Raw genomic sequence first — 20,344 nt, forward strand, 5'->3', positions numbered from 1 at the left:
GGCCGCAGTTCTGCTTGGTCCCCGCCCAGTTTGTCCAGCAGTAATGCAAGCCTGGAGCACAGATCCCAAGGAGATTGTCTGAAAGGATGGGTGCAGAGTGCCCCGCCAGCCTTGCAGCATGGGTGGGGGGCGGGGCGTCCCTCTAGCTCCGCCCTGGGCCCTGCCCACTGCACCTCTGCAGCAGCCTGGGGACCTGCGGGGGCCTACCCCCCACAGTCAGGTGGGCTTCCTGTCCCCTGGCCAGGCCGGGCCCACTGGGAAAAGAAACCTGAGCAGAAGACCGCAGAGGGGGCAGCAGATCCGGAGATAAAGCTCAGGTCCCGGCATCCCTGTCCTTATCGCTACCTCCATCTCCCAGCCTGGGAACTTAATGGGCTCATTATCCCAACTTCCGAAGATGGCCAAGCCCAGGATGCTGGGGGCTGGGGGTCGAAGAGGGACGTCAGTGTCCCCGCCCGGGGTGGGGATGGGGTCTCCGTTGTGTGCCGGGAGAAGCCCTGGGCTGAGTTAGGAGCACTCCACCCTAGGGTCTTCCGAGACCCCGCTGTGTGACTTCGGATAGGCTCTTTCCCTCTCTGACGGTGAGAGCCGGCATCCAAGCTGCAGACGCAAGGCACGCCGCACGGCCTGCCGGGAAAGCTGCCGGTGCCGTGAGCTCCTCAGGCAAATGGAGGGGCTGGGAGATTCTGCCACTGTCAGGGCTGGGGTAGCAACTCACGTGGTGGGATGCTGAAGAGGGAGGATCCAACCTCTCCTCTCCCTGCCCGGCCCTCCCCGCCCCTGCAAGCCCAGGACCCCGGGCTGTCTCCTTTCCCACGGGCAGCCTCAGCAGGTGTCCCCGGAGGCCTGGGCCGCCAACAATAGCCGCGACCCTGCCCTTTATCAGGGCAAGGGATCGAGCACCATCTGGCCCTGCAGCTGCCCAGGTGGGCTCACCTTCCCGGCTCCGTTTCACAGAAACCCTATGCCGGGCGCTGCCCCTCCCCCAGCCCTGGCTGCGGCCTCCTTCAGCAGAGACCGGAGAGGAAGGCGACAGCTGTCCCTTGTCTCCAAGGCCCTGAGCAGCCTGGGGACTGGGCACCTACCCCCTCCTGGCCTTTAGGGCTCTGGGGGACAAGGGTGAGGGGAGAAGGGATGAGCACGTTTCCCAGGCTCTTCCAGCCGCCCACCTGCGGCGTCCCAGCCCCACTGAGGGTGAAGCACGGAGGTTGCCGTGGGAAGCTGAGGTCCAGGGCAGGCCACTCTCCCACTGCCCATCCCGGGCACCCACACTGCTCAGCCCCGGGCACTTTGCGTCTCAGTCCTTCCTGCCTCCCCCCCATATCAGTGTCTCCCCCTCCCTGGGCCAGGGAGGGGCCCCTTCATTGCTGTGTCCTCTGACCTGTGGCACCACCCCCCCCGCTGAAGCAGTGGGCCCGTCCCCTCCTCCTGGCCCACAGGCCCCCTGCAAGGCTGCAGGACGGATCGTTTGCGAGTGCGTGTGTGCGGGAGCTCATGCGGGAACGAGCCCTTCCAGAGGCCCCGGCTCGGGGGAGGCAGGACGTTCCACTGTAACCCGGGTGCTGGGGGTGGGGTGGGGAAGCCTTCCCACACCCTCACCTTTCCTCCCCACAGGCTTCTGGCACAGCCCCGAGTGTGAGTTCGTCCGCTACTGCATCGCCAAGTCCCAGGAGCGGGTGGAAGGCAAAGTGCAGGTGTCTGTCTTCAAGGGCCAGGTGTACATCCTTGGCCGCGAGTCCCCCCTGTCTCTCTACAACGAGGAGCTGGTGAGGTAGGTGCCCCTGCCCCTCGTCCTGTCCTCCAGCTCGGCCCGCGCCTCACAGCCAGTCTTCTGACTGAGCACCTGTCGGGCCCATCGTGGGGAGACAGTCATGGAGAGTTTGGCTATCTGGGGAGAAAGATACGCCTCCAGTGCCCCCGGGACGTGGGTTAGGAAAGGTGGCAACAGTACGTGGGGGAGGGCCGAGGGCGGATACTCCAGCTGGGTATAATAATCAGGGGATGGAGGAGGCACTGCTTTGCATCGGACCTTGGTAGGAGGCGTGAATGGGTGGGGAGGAGGCACGGGAGAGGCTGGCACATCCCAGGCACTGCAGAGGGTGGGGGTGGGGAGGAGGGCCCAGCCTTAAAGGACAGGACAAGACCCCGTGTGCGTTTTCAGTCCTGAGGTCGGGCTGGGTCAGGGTGGGAGCCGGCAGGGTGGGACGCAGGGCGCCCAGTGGGAGCAGGCTGCAGGTTCTGGGACTCAAGCAGGCAGATTTGACAAACGGGAGGACTTGGGAGGGCTCAGGTGTGGGAGGGGGAGACAGGCCCTGAATCACCCTGGGCTTGGGGGCGTGGGCACGGCCGCTGTGTTCGGGAGCGTCCTCTGGGTTTTCCCAGGAGAGCCGTCCAATCGGCCGTTGAGCTCACGAGTGGAGGAGCGCCCAGGGTTGAAGGTGCTAGAGAGGCACAGGTGGGGACAGCCTGGGGGGGGGGGGGATGCAGAGGGCGTGTGCGGGGCCGTATGAGTGCCCGGTGAGCGTGGAGGGCCCCGCCCCTGTGGGTGGGGTCAAGGTCGCGGTCGCGGTTGCGTATCAGCCTCACCTGGGTCTACATCGGAGACAGTGCAGTGGGGTGTCTCCTGGGGAGGTTACCTGACCCCACAAGAGGTGGGGGCAGGGGGCCTGGGCCCGGCCTCGCTCAGGCCGAGACCAGCTGGGAATTCAAGTACGAGTTTTGTTTGGCAGTCAATATTATTTTTTTTCCTTTGCCTTCTCTCGGCGCTTCCATCTTTCCAAACACTTTCTAAGCCATAAATATCACCGAATCAGTTTAGATCAGTCGGGGTAAATGTCAAATTATCTTCTCTCTTTCTCTCTCTGGCTCTCCCTGCCCTCCCCCTCCAAATCAGCAGCCTCTAATAATCCGTCCAACCCTTCATTAAGCCTCGCAGTCTCCCTCGGGGAGATTAAATGAATAAAGTAAAAAGGGAATGGGGGGAAAGGAGAGAAAAGCGGGAGCATTTATTCTCACTGCGTCTCCGACCATTTCCCTTTCTTTCTGATTTCTACATCGCTGACTTGAAAGCCCTTGAGTGGCAGCGTCACAGGGACCAGCGAGGAAGCCTCTCGAGGTGGCAGAACTGGAAATGCCGTGGCACAGTAGGTAGAAAGTAACGTAATTATAGAGCAGGTCAGAGCCACTCGAATGAGCAAAAATAAAAGCACAGAGTTCTCTGCAGACCGTCAGGGGAGGTAAAAAAAAAAATCATTGTGAGCTCGGTACCCACCTTCTCCCCCACCCCAGAGCTCACTTTTAAAACCACCTTTTCCGCTTCCTGAGAAAGCCCCTCGCGCCGCTCGCCGGCCTCGGGGCGCTCGTCTGTGCCTTGGCTGGCGTCGGCAGGCGCTGCTGGGGCAGCTGCAAGGGCCGACCTGGAGGACAGCCCGGGGGAGCCGGCTCTGACGGTGACACCCGGGATGGGGGCGGGGGGCGCACCTGCCTTCTCCCTGGGCCAGGACGGGGCCCTTGCAAGCCGGGGGGTGAGGCTGGGTTCCAAAGCCTGTTGGATGGTTTGTGTGGGGGTCATGTTAAGCCTTATGTCCCCCCCAACTCTGCCGCCCACAGCAAGTTCTGTTAGACCCAGCCTTCCCTAAGCGCCTGCTGTACCTGGAGGAAGTCGCTGGCGCTTGGCTATGGGTGGCCGGAGTGCCTGAGCCCTGGAGGGGGAGGAGCAGCGGGGGCTGGGGGTGGCTGCACGCTCAGCTTCAAGGCCAGATGAAGGTCAGGGCCAGGCCGTGGGGGCAGGGGCCAAGACCCCATTATTCTTGTGAGAAGTCCAGAGTCTGTGAAAGCACAGGCAGAGGCCAGCCTCGGGGCCAGGGAAAGAGCAGCCCCGCCCTGCCCCATCTCACCTCTCTGGGGAGGGCTCCGGGGGACAGGCCAGCTCTTTGTCATGGAGAACCTCGAGACTGCTTTGTCCCCAGGCTGGACGAAGACAAGGGGCTGATTGAGAGCAGGATGTGATGAGGGACCCCTCCTCACACTCAGAGGCCCAGAGTGAGGGCACCTGCAACCACAGGCCCTGGGTGCTGGCACCCGCAGCAGCAGCAGAGCCAGTGGGCTGTGGCCTGCTTGTCTGGTCTTGTCCCTGCTCCCCTCTGCACCTGCTAGGGCCTGGGCGGCAGGTAGCAGGCGCTTGGCACATGCCGGAATAAATGATGAATGGATGATGCGGGTGGAGCCAATGATGACCTCAGAGCCCTGGTCCCCAGAGGTCAGACGGATGTCCTGGGCATGCCCACTCACCCCCTAGGCGCTGCAATGGGGAAGGCCGAGCTCAGACCCAAGGCTTGAGGGATTGCAGGGGTGGGGCAGCTCAGTGGGAAGAGCCCAGCAGGCGAAGGCTGCGGTGCCTGGAGAGTGGGAGTGATTGTCCTGCTGGGGGCAGCAGCAGCTGCCCCGGAGACGGCTCCTGGTGACCCTGTGGGGCACTCGTGCACTGGGAGCTGGGGCTGCTGTGCGGGTGGACAGCGCCATCTGGCCACTGCAACCCACGCGCCTGGTGCCTCTCGACCCTCCAGGCCAGGGCACTCAGAAGGGCTGGTCCTGGACCCTCCTCTCTGAGCCCACCACAGGCCCGAGGGCAGAACTGGTCCAGATGGCACGTGCTGGCTTGTGCCAGCTGAGCCAGGGCCAACCTGGGCACCAACTGCAGATTGCTGGGGATTCCCGTGGGGCCGTCCCGGTCCAGTGCTCCTGAGCTGGACAGAAACGCAAGGCCAAGTGTGGGCGGGGCTCGGTGGCGCCCCGTGTGGGGCTGTAGGGGATGGCCTGGGCGGCTGCGAGGGCACTGTCCCCAGCCTCGGGGCTCCTTCCCACGCCCGCCCGTCTCTCCTCACAGCATGAACGTGCAGGGAGATTATGAGCCCATCGATGCCACCGGCTTCATCAACATCAACTCACTCAGGTGAGAAGCCCGGGGCCCCCGGGGTGGCACACAGGCTCTGATGCCACCTGGACCTCTGCCGCCACCCTGCCCTCGCTGAGCCGTGTGCCTGTCCCTCTGCCTGCCCATCCCCCGCCCCTGCTCTGCACCCTCGGCAGCACCACGGAGGGTCCTGAGCATTTGGGCCCGCGTCCCCAGGGCTGACCCTCACTCACCTCCGTGCCCTCCAGCTGTAGGGGCTCCGGGCAGGTGTTCGGGTCACGTCCCTGAGCTGTAGGTCCCACGTGGCCCTGGGGGTGGCTCATGCTGTCTGTCCGCTCTCAGTCCTGGGGTCAAGTCCTACTTCTGACGACCCCTCCCAGGCTCCCAGAGTAGCCCTGCACCTGCTCACAGGGGCAGTAAATGCTTCGTGGGAGCCTGTCGGGGCTCCTGCCTGCAGCCTGAGCTAGGGTGGCCATTCGTCAGCAGTGACCACCAGAACCAGGCCCAGAGTGGTTAAGTGACTTGCCCAGGGTCACACAGCTGGGAAGTGGTGGAGCTGAGTCAGAGAGCCTCTCCTTCCAGCTCATCCGCAGGCCCCCTCTCTTGGGGTGTGCAAGAAGAAGCAAGCCTGTTTCCTTGTCCTTGGCACAGATCCATCCCTTTTCCCAGAGCCAGTCTCCATCCCTGGAGCCTCCTCGGACCCCAGCCCGACTGCCTGCCCCCCCACCTGGCCCCCTGTTTGTGTTTTACGACTCTCTAAACCCTTTTAAATGGCCCAGGACACACTGGGTTTTCATAATGGTTTCTCCATTGGTCCCATTGCCAGTTAAATGCTTTGTCTGCAACAATGGCAAACAATGCCCCCCCCCAAGGTAAATTAATTACATTATCCTGATTGGAGGGCGGGAGGGGCCCGGCCGGAGAGCGAAGAGAGAAAGGCAGAGGCAGACATCGCCGGAGCAGCTGCCCCGCTTGCGCCAGAATTAATTGAACAGAGTGCGTGTCGCTATTGTTCATTCGCATTTTCCTTTGTTTTGAATCTGGTTCACAGACTGAAGGAGTATCACCGTCTTCAGAGCAAGGTCACCGCCAAATAGAGGGGCTGACAATGCGGGGCCAGGGCCTCCGCCGGCCGCCCGCACCCATTGTCCCGGTGGCAGTGACGGCGTCGACGGTGACGCGCTCTCCCCGCCCGCAGCGTCGTGGGGCTGCCTGGCTCCGGCTCTGTTCCTTGGTCCCCCGTAGGCTGCGAAAGTGGTCATGGGGGGCTGCTGCCGTGGGAAGCCATAAAATGACAGCTAAGAAAAGACACATTAGTCTGTTGTTTCTTTATTCCCCTGAGGGGTGTGTGTGTGTGCACATGTGTGCACGTGTGTGCATGTGTGTGCATGCATGTGCATGTGTATATAGTATATGCATGTGTGTATTGTGAGTGCATTGCACGTGTGTGTGAACACATGTGTGTATGTGTGAATGCACACGTGTGTATTGCCTGGGGGGTGTCAATCACGCTTTCCCTAGCCTGATCCTTGTGTTTTCTGATTTCAGGCTTGCCAAAGACCCCGTTGGCCAGAGAACCTAGGGACTGACCCCTCTCCCTCCATCCCAAACTAGCAATCTAGAGGTGCCCCTGGGGACCCTGGCTCAGAGCCTGGGGTTTTGTCACCAGCTGTGTGTCCCCGTGGCCTGCGCCAGGGAACCAGGGAGAGTTGAGGTGGCAAGCTGCGAGAATGTTCAACCTGCAGACCTGTCTCTGGGAACCACCTTACCAAGGCCCTGCCAGAGACAGAGCCCAGCTTGACCAACCCCCTACGCTGGGTGTGTGTGTGTCACCATTGTGAAACTACAGGCTTTTTTTTTTTTTTCAAAGATTTGTTTATGTGTTTATTTGAAAGTCAGAGTTACACAGAGGAGAGGCAGAGGTGGGGGGGGGGGGGGGAGAGAGGTCTTCCATCCACTGGCTCACTCCCCAGTTGGCTGCAATGGCCGGAGCTGTGCCAATCCGAAGCCAGGAGCCGGGAGCTTCCTTCCAATCTCCCACAGGTGCAGGGGCCTGAGGACTTGGGCATCTTCCACTGCTTTCCCAGGCCACAGCAGAGAGCTGGATCGGAAGAGGAACAGCTGGGACTTGAACAAGCACCTATATGGGAAGCTGGCACTGCACGTGGTGGCTTTATCCGCTTCGCCACAGCGCTGGCCCTGCTAAATACCATTTTTGAAAGATTAAAAACAGGAATGTGGGGTGCGTGTCACGGTGCGTGGGCCAGGTCATTGCTTGGTCTGCCCTTCATGCTCATCCAGTCCCGGCACCTCTGCTCCCGATCCGGCTCCCTGCTGAGGCACCTGGGAGGCAGCAGATGATGGCCCAAGTGCTTGAACCCACATGGGAGCCCTTCAACTCGATGAAAATCACTAAATAAGCTGGCGCCGCGGCTCAACAGGTTAATCCTCCGCCTAGTGGCACCGGCACACCGGGTTCTAGTCCCGGTCGGGGTGCCGGATTCTGTCCCAGTTGCCCCTCTTCCAGGCCAGCTCTCTGCTGTGGCCAGGGAGTGCAGTGAAGGATGGCCCAAGTGCTTGGGCCCTGCACCCCATGGGAGACCAGGAGAAGCACCTGGCTCCTGCCTTCGGATAGGTGCGGTGCACCGGCTGCGGCGGCCATTGGAGAGTGAACCACCGGCAAAGGAAGACCTTTCTCTCTATCTCTCTCTCTCACTGTCCACTCTGCCTGTCAAAAAAAAAAAAATCACTAAAGAAATGTCTTTTTAAAGAATGTGTTTTATACATATATGTGTGTGTGTGTGTGTCCATATATTTCATTCCACTGCACAAATGGAAGTCTCTATCATTTTCCTTTTATGGAAGAACTTATTTATTTATTTATTTTTGATAGGCAAAGTTAGACAGTGAGAGAGACAGAGAAAAAGGTCTTCCTTTTTCCATTAATTCACCCCCCCAAATGGCCGCTACGGCCGGTGCTGCGCTGATCCGAAGCCAGGAGCCAGGTACTTCTCCTGGTCTCCCATGGGGTGCAGGGCCCAAGCACTTGGGCCATCCTCCACTGCACTCCAGGGCCACAGCAGAGAGTTGGCCTGGAGGAGGAGCAACTGGGACAGAATCCAGCACCCTGATCGGGACTAGAACCTGGGGTGCCGGTGCCTCAGGCAGAGGATTAGCCTAGTGAGCCTCGGCGCCAGCCTATGGAAGAACTTTTAAAAATACTATATATAGCTATATATATAGTATATATATATAGATAGATAGATAGATAGATAGATAGATAGATAGATAGATATAGCTATGCCACCAGACGCCCACGTCCCATATCAGAGGGGCTGGGAGCAAGTCCGCCCTCTGCCCCCTGATCCAGCTCCCTGCTGAAGCACCTGGGAGGCAGCAGATGAGGGTCCAAGTGCCTGGAGACCTGGCTGGAGTTCCTGGCCCAGCTCCAAGTATTGAGGCGATTGGGGAGTAGACCAGATGGATCGATCTCATCACTCTGCCTCTTAAGTAAACAAATGCAATCAGATTCATGGTCCATTCCTCCGATGGGGGGGTTGTAGGTTTGTGACTAAGGGTCGAAGTTCATTTTTTAGACTGATGTTTAGTTATTCCAGTACGTTTGTTGAAAAATCTGTCTCTTCCCATTGACTCCCGGCAGCATTTGCATGCAGACCGACTTCTCGTCTGAGAATGGGCTGTTTTGGACTGTATTCCACTTCATTGCTCTTCTTGTCTGTCGTACCCCCAGAACACACCCTGCCGTGACTCCCACAGCCTTTGGGAGCCGTGAAGTGGCAGGCGAGCCCAGCCTCACTCTCCTCCAGAGCTGCCGTGGTGGTCCGGGCGCTGAGCCTCCCCACGTAGACGTCGAAGACATCGTCGGTCTCTGCACAGTCTGCTCGGGCTCTTCACCGGGACTGCATCCAGGCGACAGATCAGTTTGAGAACTGTCGTCTTGCAATTCAGGAACACAGCACAGCTCACCAGTGGTTTAGGTTTCATTTGATTTCCCATTAAAATGTGCTATAGGGTCAGGCGCTGGGGCGCAGCAGGTTAATGCCCTGGCCTGAAGCGCCAGCATCCCATATGGGCGCCGGTTGGAGACTCGGCTGCTCCACTTCTGATCCAGCTCCCTGCTGTGGCCCCGGAAGGCAGTGGAGGATGGCCCAAGTGCTTGGGCCCCTGTACCCGCGTGGGAGACCCGGAAGAAGCTCCTGGCTCCTGGCTTCGGATCAGCGCAGCTTCAGCCATTGTGGCCAACTGGGGAGTGAACCAGTGGATGGAAGACTCTCTCTCTCTCTCTCTCTCTCTCTCTCTCTCATTTGAGAGACAGGGAGACAAAGAGACAGACAGAGAGAGCTGTCAACCACTGGTTTATTCCCCAGATGGCCACAGCAGCCAGGGCTGGACCAGGACAAAGCCATAATCCAGGACCCCGTCCAGGCCCGTGGTGTGGGTGGCAGGCGCTGCATCATGGCCGCATCTAGGGTCTGCCTTGGAAGGAAGCTGGAGCCAGCAGCTGGCGCCCACAGCCACGCCCAGGCGCTCTGATGTGGGGAGCGGGCACCGCACTTTAACCTCCAGGCCAGCACCCGCCCGAGCCTCCCTCGCGCTGCCGCCGACCCAGCCGTCAGGTGCGCTCACTCCGGGCGTCGTCTTCTCCCGACTACTCTGTTCATGGTTTGTGGAGTTGGGACTGTGGGTTTTTATTGGATTTGGAACATTTTCTGGCAGAATGGTCTCTGACTCCCCTCCCCGTTGCTGGCACCTGAATTCCACAGTGCCACAGGCCCCTTGCACTGTCCTGGGAGTCAGAGGCTCAGTCCTTCATCCTTCCTCCTCCTCTCTCGTGTGGTCTGTTCTCGGTCTGAGCTTTATTTCCTTAAAAAATGTATTTGCTTTATTTGAAAGTCAGAGTTACAGAGAGAGATATATATATATATATAGAGAGAGAGAGGTTTTCTTTTTTCTTTTTTTTTTTTTTGACAGGCAGAGTGGACAGTGAGAGAGAGAGAGACAGAGAGAAAGGTCTTCCTTTGCCGTTGGTTCACCCTCCAATGGCCGCCGCGGCCAGCGCGATGCGACCGGCGCACCGCGCTGATCCGATGGCAGGAGCCAGGAGCCAGGTGCTTTTCCTGGTCTCCCATGGGGTGCAGGGCCCAACCACTTGGGCCATCCTCCACTGCACTCCCTGGCCACAGCAGAGAGCTGGCCTGGAAGAGGGGCAACCGGGACAGAATCCGGCGCCCCGACCGGGACTAGAACCCGGTGTGCCGGCGCCACAAGGCGGAGGATTAGCCTAGTGAGCCGCGGCGCCGGCCGAGAGAGAGGTTTTCCATCCGCTGGTTCACGCCCCAACCGGCCACAATGGCCAGAGCTGGGCCAGGCTGAAGCCAGGAGCCAGAAGCTCTGTCTGGGTCTCCCTGGGTTGGAAGTGGAGCAGCAGGACTTAAACTGGCGCCCATAACGGTTGCCGGAGCTGCAGGTGGTGGCTTAGCCCACTGTGCCACAGCGCCAGCCCTCAGCCTTCTCTTGGGAGGCAGTTCAGTCACTTATATATTAGTTCAGTCTTTCTGAGATTTTTTTTTTAAGATTTATTTATTTATTTGAGAGGCAGAGTTACAGCGAGAGAGAGAGAGAGAGAGAGAGAAAGAAAATCTTTTATCTGCTGGTTCACTCCCCAAATGGCCACAATGGCTGGAGCTGTGCTGATCTGAAGCCAGGAGCTTCCTCTGGGTCTCCCACGCGAGTGCAGGGGCCCAAGCACTTGGGTCATCTTCCACTGCTTTCCCAGGCTCATTAGCAGGGAGCTGGATCGGAAGTGGAGCAGCCAGGACACAAACAGGTGCCCCTATGGGCGCCGCAGCCAGAGGCTTAGCCCAGTACACCACAGTGCTGCCCCCTTGAGATTTATTTTTAACTCCTTAGGGCCGTGCTGTCTTTATTCTAGATGGACTGTCACTCCGCGTCTCGGCTGTGATCAGCTGGGCGTTATCTCGATGCTGGCTGTGCTAAGCCAGGTCTCCCCTCTCTGGGTGGCAAACACAAGGTCCCCAGCCTTGCAGGGGCTCCCAGGCATTTCCTGTCCTTGGGATCTGTCCGTGTTGGCCCCCAGGACGTCCTCTCTGTGCAGGACCAGATCGCGCCCCCAGAGCCTCAGCCGGACGCGTACGAAGATGCTCACGTCACGTCACAGTAGCGGTTCGAGTCCCGGCTGCTCCACTTCCCATCCAGCTCCCTGGGAAAGCAGGGGAAGATGGCCCAAGTGCTTGGGCCCCTGCACCATGTGGGAGGCCCAGAAGGAGCTCCTGGCTCCTGGCTTCGGCCTGGCCCAGCCCTGGGCATTGCGGCCATCTGGGGAGTGACCCAGTGGATGAAAGACCTTGGTCTGTCTCTCTATGTGCCTGTCTGTCTCTCTCCCTCTCTGTCACTCTGCTTTTCAAATAAACAAATAAATCTTTAAAAAAAAAAAAAAAAAAAAAAGATGGCCGGAATTCTTTCTCCAGTTCCAGCTGCCTCGGCCTCCCTGGCCCCATCTCTGTCTCCTTTGCTCTGCGGGGCCCCGGGTACTGCTTCGCCCAGGGACGAGGGGGCTGGGGGAGTTGGGGGATGGGGGGGGCGAAGCTGCCCAGGGCGGGGCTTGCTGTGTCTGAGCGCTGCTCCCAGGCATCCGCTGTCGCCTGTGTTTTGTGCAGTCTCCTGTTGCTTACAGCAGGAGCATAATTGTGGAGCGGAGGTATACGTTGTCCAGTACAGCCGTAATGTGATCCAACTGGCCCGGCGCGTCTCACCCATGTCACAGAGCGTCTCACCCTTGCTGAAGCAACACCCCCCACCCCGGCTCCTGCCTCACTCAGCTTAGGCTCCAAAGCCCCAGGGACAGCCAGCACCACCCGGCCCCCGGACAGCCGGCACCAACCGGCCCCCGCGCAGGGCCGCCCTGACGGACTCAAGAGAAAGAATGAAGTTTGGCTCCAGCGCACTACGTTGGGGGGCTGTAACGGGTAATTAACGCACTTACCGTGGCCTGACCCCAGCCGCCTTCCCATTCCCTGTCTCGGATCCAGTCCACTGCCTTCTGTGCAGCCGGGCCGGGGGCGCCTCCTCCAAACAGCCACAGGCTCACCCACTGCAGCCCCAGCTGGCACTTGCGATGCTCCCGGCCCGCCTCTTTCTCCAGCGGAGCACCCAGCACCCTGGCAGTCCATGTCGCACGTCCTGTCTGTGGCTAGTCACCTTCTATTGCCTGCTGGGGATTGTGGGCGCCCCTCCCCCTAGAGGGCGCCCCGCGGGAGGAGGGGCTGTGTCTGTCTTGCTCACAGCTGTGTGCCCCGCCCATCAGAGGTGCTCAGTCCGTATTTGCAGAACGGGTAACTAGCCATCCGGTCTTTGTTAGTTCAGGGACACCTACTTCCCTCCCACCGCGGGCTTGTCCCTGCCTGGGAGCCCCTGGAGGGACCCCTAAAGACTTCAGAGCTGCTCCAGGCCAGTCCTCACGCCACAGCCCAGGACCTGCCTTCCCTCCGTCCTCGCCCCTCCTGCCACTCTGCCTAAGCCCTGCCCCACCATGGACACCGCCTGCTCCGGCTCTGACCCCAGCTCCAAGGAGTGTGGCGGGGCGGGGGAGGGGGGGAAGGCCACCTCCAGGGTCTGGAGCGTGGTCGCTGGGACAACGAGATGTCAGAGCTCAGCTCTTCCTGTTCCTGGACACACAGTGTGGCCGCAGGTCCTCCGCCAGCCCTGCTGCCCCAGGGACCACCCGGCCTCCCGGCTCTCAACCCCACTGCAGGGCTCAGCTCCTCAGTGGGGACTCTGCCTTCTCTCAGGGTCGCTCCCAACCTCAGGAGAACCCAGACCCCCTGCCCGCAGGCTAAGATTTATTTCAAAAGGAGAGAGACAGAGAGAGACAGAGGTCTTCCGTCCGCTGGGTCACTCCCCAAACGGCCATGACAGCTGGGGCTGGGTCAGGCTGAAGCCAGGAGCCAGGAGCTTCTTCCGGGTCTCCCACGCAGGTGCAGGGGCCTGAGCACTTGGGCCATATTCTACTGCTTTCCCAGGAGCATGAGCGGGGAGTTGAATCAGAAGTGGAGCAGCCAGGACCCAAACGGGCGCTCAGATGTGGGAAGCTGGCGTCGCCCGTGATGGCTAACACCCCTGGGAAAGCGGAAGATGGCCCAGGTGCTTGGAGCTGTGGGCCCCTGCACCCACAGGGAGAAGAAGTAGGAGGGAATTGGTCCCATCAAGGAGGAGGCCCCGAAAGTCCCGGCTCCCAGCACCTGCCCGGGCCCCTCCTGGGGAGCAGGGAGTTGGCGAGGGGCTGGGCAGCACCAGGCTGCCTGCGCTCACGGTGCGACCACGCACGGGGCCTCGTGAAAAGCCCCGTCCTAGGCCTGAGCTGACCGGTGGGTCGCGCCACTTGGCTTTGCCCCCTTCCTGCCTCGTTGTCCCTGCCTGGGCTCCCTGGACCCTGTCCCCAGAGCACTGTCCATGCCAGGTTCTGTCTCAGGGTCAGCTTTGGGGGGAGGGACAAATTAAAACCAATGCTTACCAAGGAGTGAAAATGCCGGGCCCCAGGCTGTCGGGGATGGGAGGAAGCTGGGAGCTCCTGGCCCCACAGCAGGGCAGCAACGCCTAAACGGGGGCTCCCAGGTGCTGGGGGCTGTCACTGGGCCCCTCCCCCCCCTCCTCCTGCCTCTCCCCTTCCCCCTCTTCCCTCCAGATACACCTCTGCTGCCTGGGGGGGTGGTACAGACTCTGTCCCATGTTGGGGGCACAGCTGGGAACCACTGGGTCAGCTCCCTGCCTCCTGGAGCTGGTGTTTCAGTGGGGCCGGGCGGGGGAGGGGAGCTGCAGGAGCACCTGTGCTGCAGCCAGAAAGGCCCAGGAGTGCCTTGTGTGAGCTGTCAGGACAGATAGCTCGTGCAAAGGTCCTGGGGCAGAAGTGCCAGGGCCTCCCTGAGCAGCCAACACAAGGTTGGTGTGTCCAAAGGGGAGGCACCGGTCAGCTTGGCCAGGTTTGGGACGGCAATCAACGAACTACAGGTGGGTTGCAAGAGATAAAGATAAGATCTGGTTTGTGTTTTTGAAAAGACCCCTGTGTGCCAAGGGTGTCAGGGGACAAGAGAGGAGACGGGGAGACAGCTGGGGGGCCATGGTGGCCTGGCCCGGGGTGGTGGTGCTGGGTCGTGTCTGGGGCAGGTGAGGGAACCAAAACATCTGGACGGCTATTGAACTGAACTGGGGGGCAGTAACAGACACAGAACTGGGTGAAGTCCAGGACAAGGCTTGAGCTCTGGGGCGAGGGGGCTGGGGGAGGGGCAGGGAAGCTGCTCCCCGGGACACCGGGCCAGCTCCGGCTGGGTGCATCTCCCGGTTCAGGCCTCTGTGCATTCTCCCCGGTGGTCCCACAGGAGCTGCGGCGAGCGCCCCAGTACCCCCCCCCCGCCGGCACTGGAAGCAGTGGGAAGTCCAGACTCCTCTGGGGTGGGGTGCTGACCCCTGAAGCTGCAACCATGGCAGGGGCCGGCCTCAGCCACGCCCCCGGGGAGACTCATTTGCCACGGAGTTTACCTTTGCTGGTTAATATCCTTTATCTCATCGGCAACAGCTCTGACTGATTATGCACTAATCATTGTCATTAGGAGGAACTTTATTTCCGTGAAAATGAGACAACATTTGCGGCAATTAGGCGCCCGTGGGTGTCACAGGGCGAGGTGGTGGGTACGACTTCTCATTGCAATCACAGGCATTCGAGTGCCGCTCTGGGAGGGGAAGAGTCAGATGGAAATATGGGGGGAGGAATAAGAGCGTTCAGTCGCCAACTGTTAGGAAGAGAGGGGCCGGGCTGACCCCCAGAGTGCTGTGGTCTGGTGGGACAGCGTCAGGGGCCACCCTTGCTGGAGCCTGAGCCCCTCCTCCCACCAAGAACACAGCGGGGGGCAGAGGCGCCCCCCACCCAGCCAGGAAGGAAGCCAGGGCAGAAGGAGCTCGGGCCGGCGCCGCGGCTCACTAGGCTAATCCTCCGCCTTGTGGCGCCGGCACACCGGGTTCTAGTCCCAGTCAGGGCGCCGGATTCTGTCCCGGTTACCCCTCTTCCAGGCCAGCTCTCTGCTGTGGCCAGGGAGTGCAGTGGAGGATGGCCCAAGTGCTTGGGCCCTGCACCCCATGGGAGACCAGGAGAAGCACTTGGCTCCTGCCATCGGATCAGCGCGGTGCACTGGCCACAGTGCACCGGCCGCAGCGGCCATTGGAGGATGAACCAACGGCAAAGGAAGACCTTTCTCTCTGTCTCTCTCACTGTCCACTCTGCCTGTCCAAAAAAAAAAAAAAAAGGAGCTCGGGACCTGTGTGTGGGACCTGGGCTCCCGTCTCAGTCCGCTTTGCCTTGCTGAGGCTGGGCACTGAGGCTGGGCAGTGGGCAAAAGACAGGTGGTTGCAGGGGCCCCGTCGGCCGGGTGCCCTGGCTGCCTCACAGTGTGGCAGGTGGCATCAAGTAGCGGGGGGGGGGGGAGAAAGAAGAGAGGGAGAGAAGAGGGGGAGAGAGAAGAGGGGGAGAGAGCAGAAGCAGGAGTGGGGGGCTGGAGGCGTGGCCTTGGGTAAGCGCCCAGTCCTGCCCCACCCAGCAGCACTGATGCCCCACAAGGGAGGGCAGCCCCGCCTCTTACAGGTCCACCCCCTCTTGACAAGCACTGCTGCACCGCCCCTGGTGGATGGAAGACCTCTCTCTCTGTTTCTCCCCCTCTGTCTGTAACCCTGACTTTCAAATGAATAACAATAAATCTCTTAAAGAAAGGCAGAGCAACAGAGAAAGAAGGGGGAGAGAGATCTCTCATCCGCTGGTTCACTCTCCCAAATGCCCGCAACAGCCAGGGCTGAGCCAGGCCAAAGCCAGGAGCCAGGAACCCCACCCGGGTCTCCCACTTGGGTGGCAGGGGCCCAGGTACTTGGGCCCGCACCTGCTGTCTCCCAGGTGCATTAGCAGGGAGCTGGATCAGAAGTGGGGGTGGGGCCGGCGCCGCGGCTCACTAGGCTAATCCTCCGCCTTGTGGCGCCGGCACACCGGGTTCTAGTCCCGGTTGGAGTGCCGGATTCTGTCCCGGTTGCCCCTCTTCCAGGCCAGCTCTCTGCTGTGGCCAGGGAGTGCAGTGGAGGATGGCCCAAGTGCTTGGGCCCTGCACCCCATGGGAGACCAGGAAAAGCACCTGGCTCCTGCCATTGGATCAGCGCGGTGCACCGGCCACGGCGGCCATTGGAGGGTGAACCAATGGCAAGGGAAGACCTTTCTCTCTCTCTCTCTCTCTCACTGTCCACTCTGCCTGTCAGAAAAAAAAAAAAAGTGGGGGTGGGGGTGGGGGTGGGACTAGCACTCGGATGTGGGATGCTGGGTCACATGCTCTGCCCCCTCCCGCCCTGCCCCACCATGGCTCCAGAAACTGGAAAAGCCCGGTGACCTTCACTCTGCCCTTCAACACCTAGGGAGAGCAGAAGAGGTCAAAGCCGCCCGCCAGACTCCTCCTCCCAGTCCCTCCTGCCTCCTTGGAAGAACCCAGGCCTTCGAGGGGCAGGCGACTAAGCCGCTGCTTCTGATGCATCCCAAGTTCGAGTCCCGGCTGCTCTGTGCTTTGTCCCCAGCTCCCCCCCAGCTCCCTGCTCCCGCGTCTGGGAAGGCAGTAGAAGATGGCCCAAGCACTTGGGTCCAGACGGAGTTCCTGGCTCCTGGCTTTGGCCTGGCTCAGCCCTGGCGTTTGCAGGCATTTGGGGAGGGAACAAGAAGATGAAAGAGCTCTCTCTCTCTCTCTCTTTGCACGCACAGATCATACACGGGCACGTGCAGGCAGACACAGCACACGCCTGCAAATGTGCGTGACACACATGTCCATGCGCACACGCGTGGAGCGAAGGGCACAATTTGTAGGCACACAGCTGGATCCATCTTTCCTGCGTAGCCTCTACCCCAGGGAGATTCGGGGCACTTCCGGGGCTCCAGGAGGCTCCCAGGCGCCATGGCGAGACCCTGCAATCATAGGGCTAAAGAAAGAAAAAGAGGGGCCCCTGTCGTGACACAGTGGGTGCCGCCTGCAGCGCCCGCATCCCGAATGAGTCCCGGCTGCTCCACTTCCCACCCAGCTCCCTGCTATGCACCTGGGAAAGCAGCAGAGGACGGCCCAAGTGTTTGGGCCCCCGCACCCGCATGGGAGACCGTGTTGGAGCTCCTGGCTTCTGGCTCCAGCCTGGCCCAGCTGTGGCTGTTGTGGCTATTTGGAGAGAGGCCGGCAGATAGAAGATTTCTTTCTTGTGTGTCTCTCCCTCTCTCGCTCTCTGCCGCTCTACCTTTCAAATAAATAAATAAACTTTTAGAAAGGACAAAGGTGGGGCCGGCGCCGCGGCTCACTAGGCTAATCCTCCGCCTAGCGGCGCCGGCACACCGGGTTCTAGTCCCGGTCGGGGCGCCGGATTCTGTCCCGGTTGCCCCTCTTCCAGGCCAGCCCTCTGCTGTGGCCAGGGAGTGCAGTGGAGGATGGCCCAGGTGCTTGGGCCCTGCACCCCATGGGAGACCAGGAAAAGCACCTGGCTCCTGGCTCCTGCCATCGGATCAGCACAGTGCGCCGGCCGCAGCGCGCCGGCCGCGGCGGCCATTGGAGGGTGAACCAACGGCAAAGGAAGACCTTTCTCTCTGTCTCTCTCTCTCACTGTCCACTCTGCCTGTCAAAAAAATAAAAATAAAAAAAAAATAAAAATAAATAAAAAAAAAGAAAGGACAAAGGTGGCACTGAGATACCACCACCTCCTGGCCCTGAGCTGCCACTGTCACCCCAGTGCTGGGATCAGGCCACCTGCCCGGCTCCCTGACCACGGCTCCGTCCCCGCTCCCCACAAACAGCCAGATGCCACTTCCTGAGGCTCCACTCACACCCATAACCTGTCCTTCCCACCTGTCACACGTTTGGGGCCACCCCTCTTGAAATGCGCCCCCCCCACACACACACACCTCCCATCTTGGAATCAGCACCCTTGGGATTCAGGCTCGGAGCCAGGCCCCAGCCTGCTGCGAGCCCGGGAAGCCAGCCCGGATCGGCCCACCTGCTGGGGCCGCCGGCAGCCCACGTGGGTTCTGAAGCTGCGGCAGTGGGGAGGAGGCCACCGGGCCTCGGCTACCCAGAGCGGGGAGCTGCAGACTGGCAGCCGGCACAGAGCTGATCTGCACACCTCTCAGGCTGGGGAAAGGGCTGGCCTGGGGTCAGCGCAATCGATATCTCATCTGCAGCTCTCCTAGCGGAAGTGATGGCTCTCGGAGCAGGGTAATGGGTGTTGTCTAGTGGAAGAGGCTAATCTTCCCAGCTGTGCGCAACTCCGCAGGTGGCCCGCGCGCCGGCAGGCTCCGCTGCTGTCACTGCTGCCACGGGGCGTCCCAGGCACTTTTAAAGCCACAGCAGCCCCAGCGCACGCTGGCGTCGGTCCTCATCCTCCCGGCACACAGTCTGAGAGGTGACCCCGACCCAGTGCCCCCAAGAGCAGATGGGGAGACGGAGGCCACGCCCCTCTGCTGGACAAGACTTCAGACTCCCAGCCAGTCCCGCGCACGATGCTGCCCGCAGACCCGTGGCCCTGGGTCAAACCTGGCCCCCGGCCGCATCAGGGTTTCTGCACTGGCTGCTGGTTGAGAGCTTCCTGAAAGAATTAGAACGCCAGTGACCTCAACCTTGGCCACAGTCCCCACCACTCCCTAACGTCTTGCATTTCATCACCCGTCAGACCTTGGATCACTAAACTTGAGGTCTCCATGCGTGAGGGTGGGGAGGAAGGAAGCAGGCTGCCTCCCCTGCTCCGTCTTCCTCGTCCTGGCCTGCAGACCACGGTGCCTCCCCAGCTGCGAGTCCCGTAGCCCACAGTTGCGCCTGCTGTGCAATGCACATTTCAGCGAGCATTGGCCGGGCAGCTGCTTCGTGCCAGGCCCCGTGCACGCAGCACCAGGACCCCCCAGCGCCGCGCACACAAGGCCCCTCCCATGACGCTCTGCCTGCAGCTCCCTGCTGGAGTCCTCTGGAGCAGGACAGCATCGCCCCTCACACCTGTCCGCCCGCACAGCTGGGTGTCCCGGGATCTGCTGAACCCACTCCGCCACAGCCTTGCGTGTGACCCGAGGTGGACGTCTTAACCCTGCGGAGCCTCAGTTTGCCCAAATGTCAAATGAAGAAGACCTTGAACTGAATGACCTCTAACATAGGCAGGTGGCTTTCCTCTTCAGAGGTTCTGGTCACAGCTGGTGACGGTGCAAAATCTCCTCCATTGTTCTTCTCCGCGGGTCCCTGCTGGGGAGACCTGGAGCACCAGGGGCGGAACTGCAAACCTGGTTCTGCCACACTTGTCGGAATTCCGCACCAGCACAAGCAGGCCATCACAAAAGGACTTGCCGCTGATCCCTCTGGGACTTTTCTTCAAAAGACATATTTATCTGAGAGACAGAGAGAGAGCGAGAGAGATCTTCTATCTGCTGATTCACTTTCCAAATGGCCAGAACAGCTCAGGGAGGGAGGACCAGGCTGAAGCCAGGAGCCAGGAACTGCATCTGGGTCTCCCAGGTGGGTGCAGAGACCATCCCCCACACAGGCAGGGAGCTGGATGGGAAGCGGAGCAGCTGGGACTGGAACCGGGGCTCCTATGTCGGATGCAGGCGTCTCACGTGGCAGAGTAGCCGGCTGCCCCCACTCTGTGAGCTCCGAAACAGCGCAGCGGTGCCGGCACTGCAGGGGGGAGGGTCTCTCTGAGTCAGGGGCCCGGAAGTCCGCCTGTTTTCCCAGCTTCCTAGGCGATTCGGATGCCCCCTGAAATTTAAAAACCACGGGCTTGGGAGATGCAAGCCGACGACACTCACAGAGCAGAGTGTGGATGAACCTGTCCACCGTGGTCTCTGGGCTCTGGGTGGGCCGAGCACCTGTGAGCTTCCCAAGGACTCGCCGTGCAGGCGCAGCTTCCCTCCCCACAAGCCCACACTTACCAGCCTCTCGGGGGAGATACCCCTGCACTGCCACAGGTAACCTGGGAGCCAAGAGGCTATGGGGTCCTACCTGGTGAAAACTCAGGCAGTGCAAAGCCTACCAATGGCTTTATCTCTCTGAGTCTCAGCTTTCTCATCTGTAAAATGGGCCCATTTAGTACTTATCTTAGAATGTCATTCTGAAGAATAAGTTACACACATAAGGAGCTTAAAACAGGCTGAACAGCTGGTAAGATGAGTGATTTTGTCCTATTATTACTAATGATCACCATTCCTCCCCTGCCCCTGACGCTGGGGTGGGGGCAGGCACCAACTCTGACTCATTATGGCATCAACTCCCCCTACCCAGGGTTCACAGGGACCCAGCAGCCACTGGGTTAGGAGGGCACTGAGCAGCTATGAAGCCGGAGGCCTCCCTATCCGGCCCCTGGCTG

At 60.5% G+C, this 20,344-nt stretch overlaps 1 protein-coding gene across 1 annotated transcript in view; it reads left to right on the top strand.

The window, feature by feature from the left end:
* Positions 1–6,221, top strand: part of ASS1 (argininosuccinate synthase 1) — a 41,755-nt gene extending 35,534 nt beyond the window's left edge. Inside the window, exons 14-16 of the mRNA XM_051840798.2 lie at positions 1,615–1,771; positions 4,886–4,951; positions 5,964–6,221. Coding sequence (XP_051696758.1) covers positions 1,615–1,771; positions 4,886–4,951; positions 5,964–6,009 — 269 coding nt within the window. The 3' untranslated portion in view covers positions 6,010–6,221. The remainder of the gene's footprint in view (positions 1–1,614; positions 1,772–4,885; positions 4,952–5,963) is intronic.
* Positions 6,222–20,344: the final 14,123 nt, after the last annotated feature.

This window comes from Oryctolagus cuniculus, chromosome 1, assembly GCF_964237555.1.
Source record: "Oryctolagus cuniculus chromosome 1, mOryCun1.1, whole genome shotgun sequence".
Lineage (NCBI taxonomy): Eukaryota > Metazoa > Chordata > Mammalia > Lagomorpha > Leporidae > Oryctolagus > Oryctolagus cuniculus.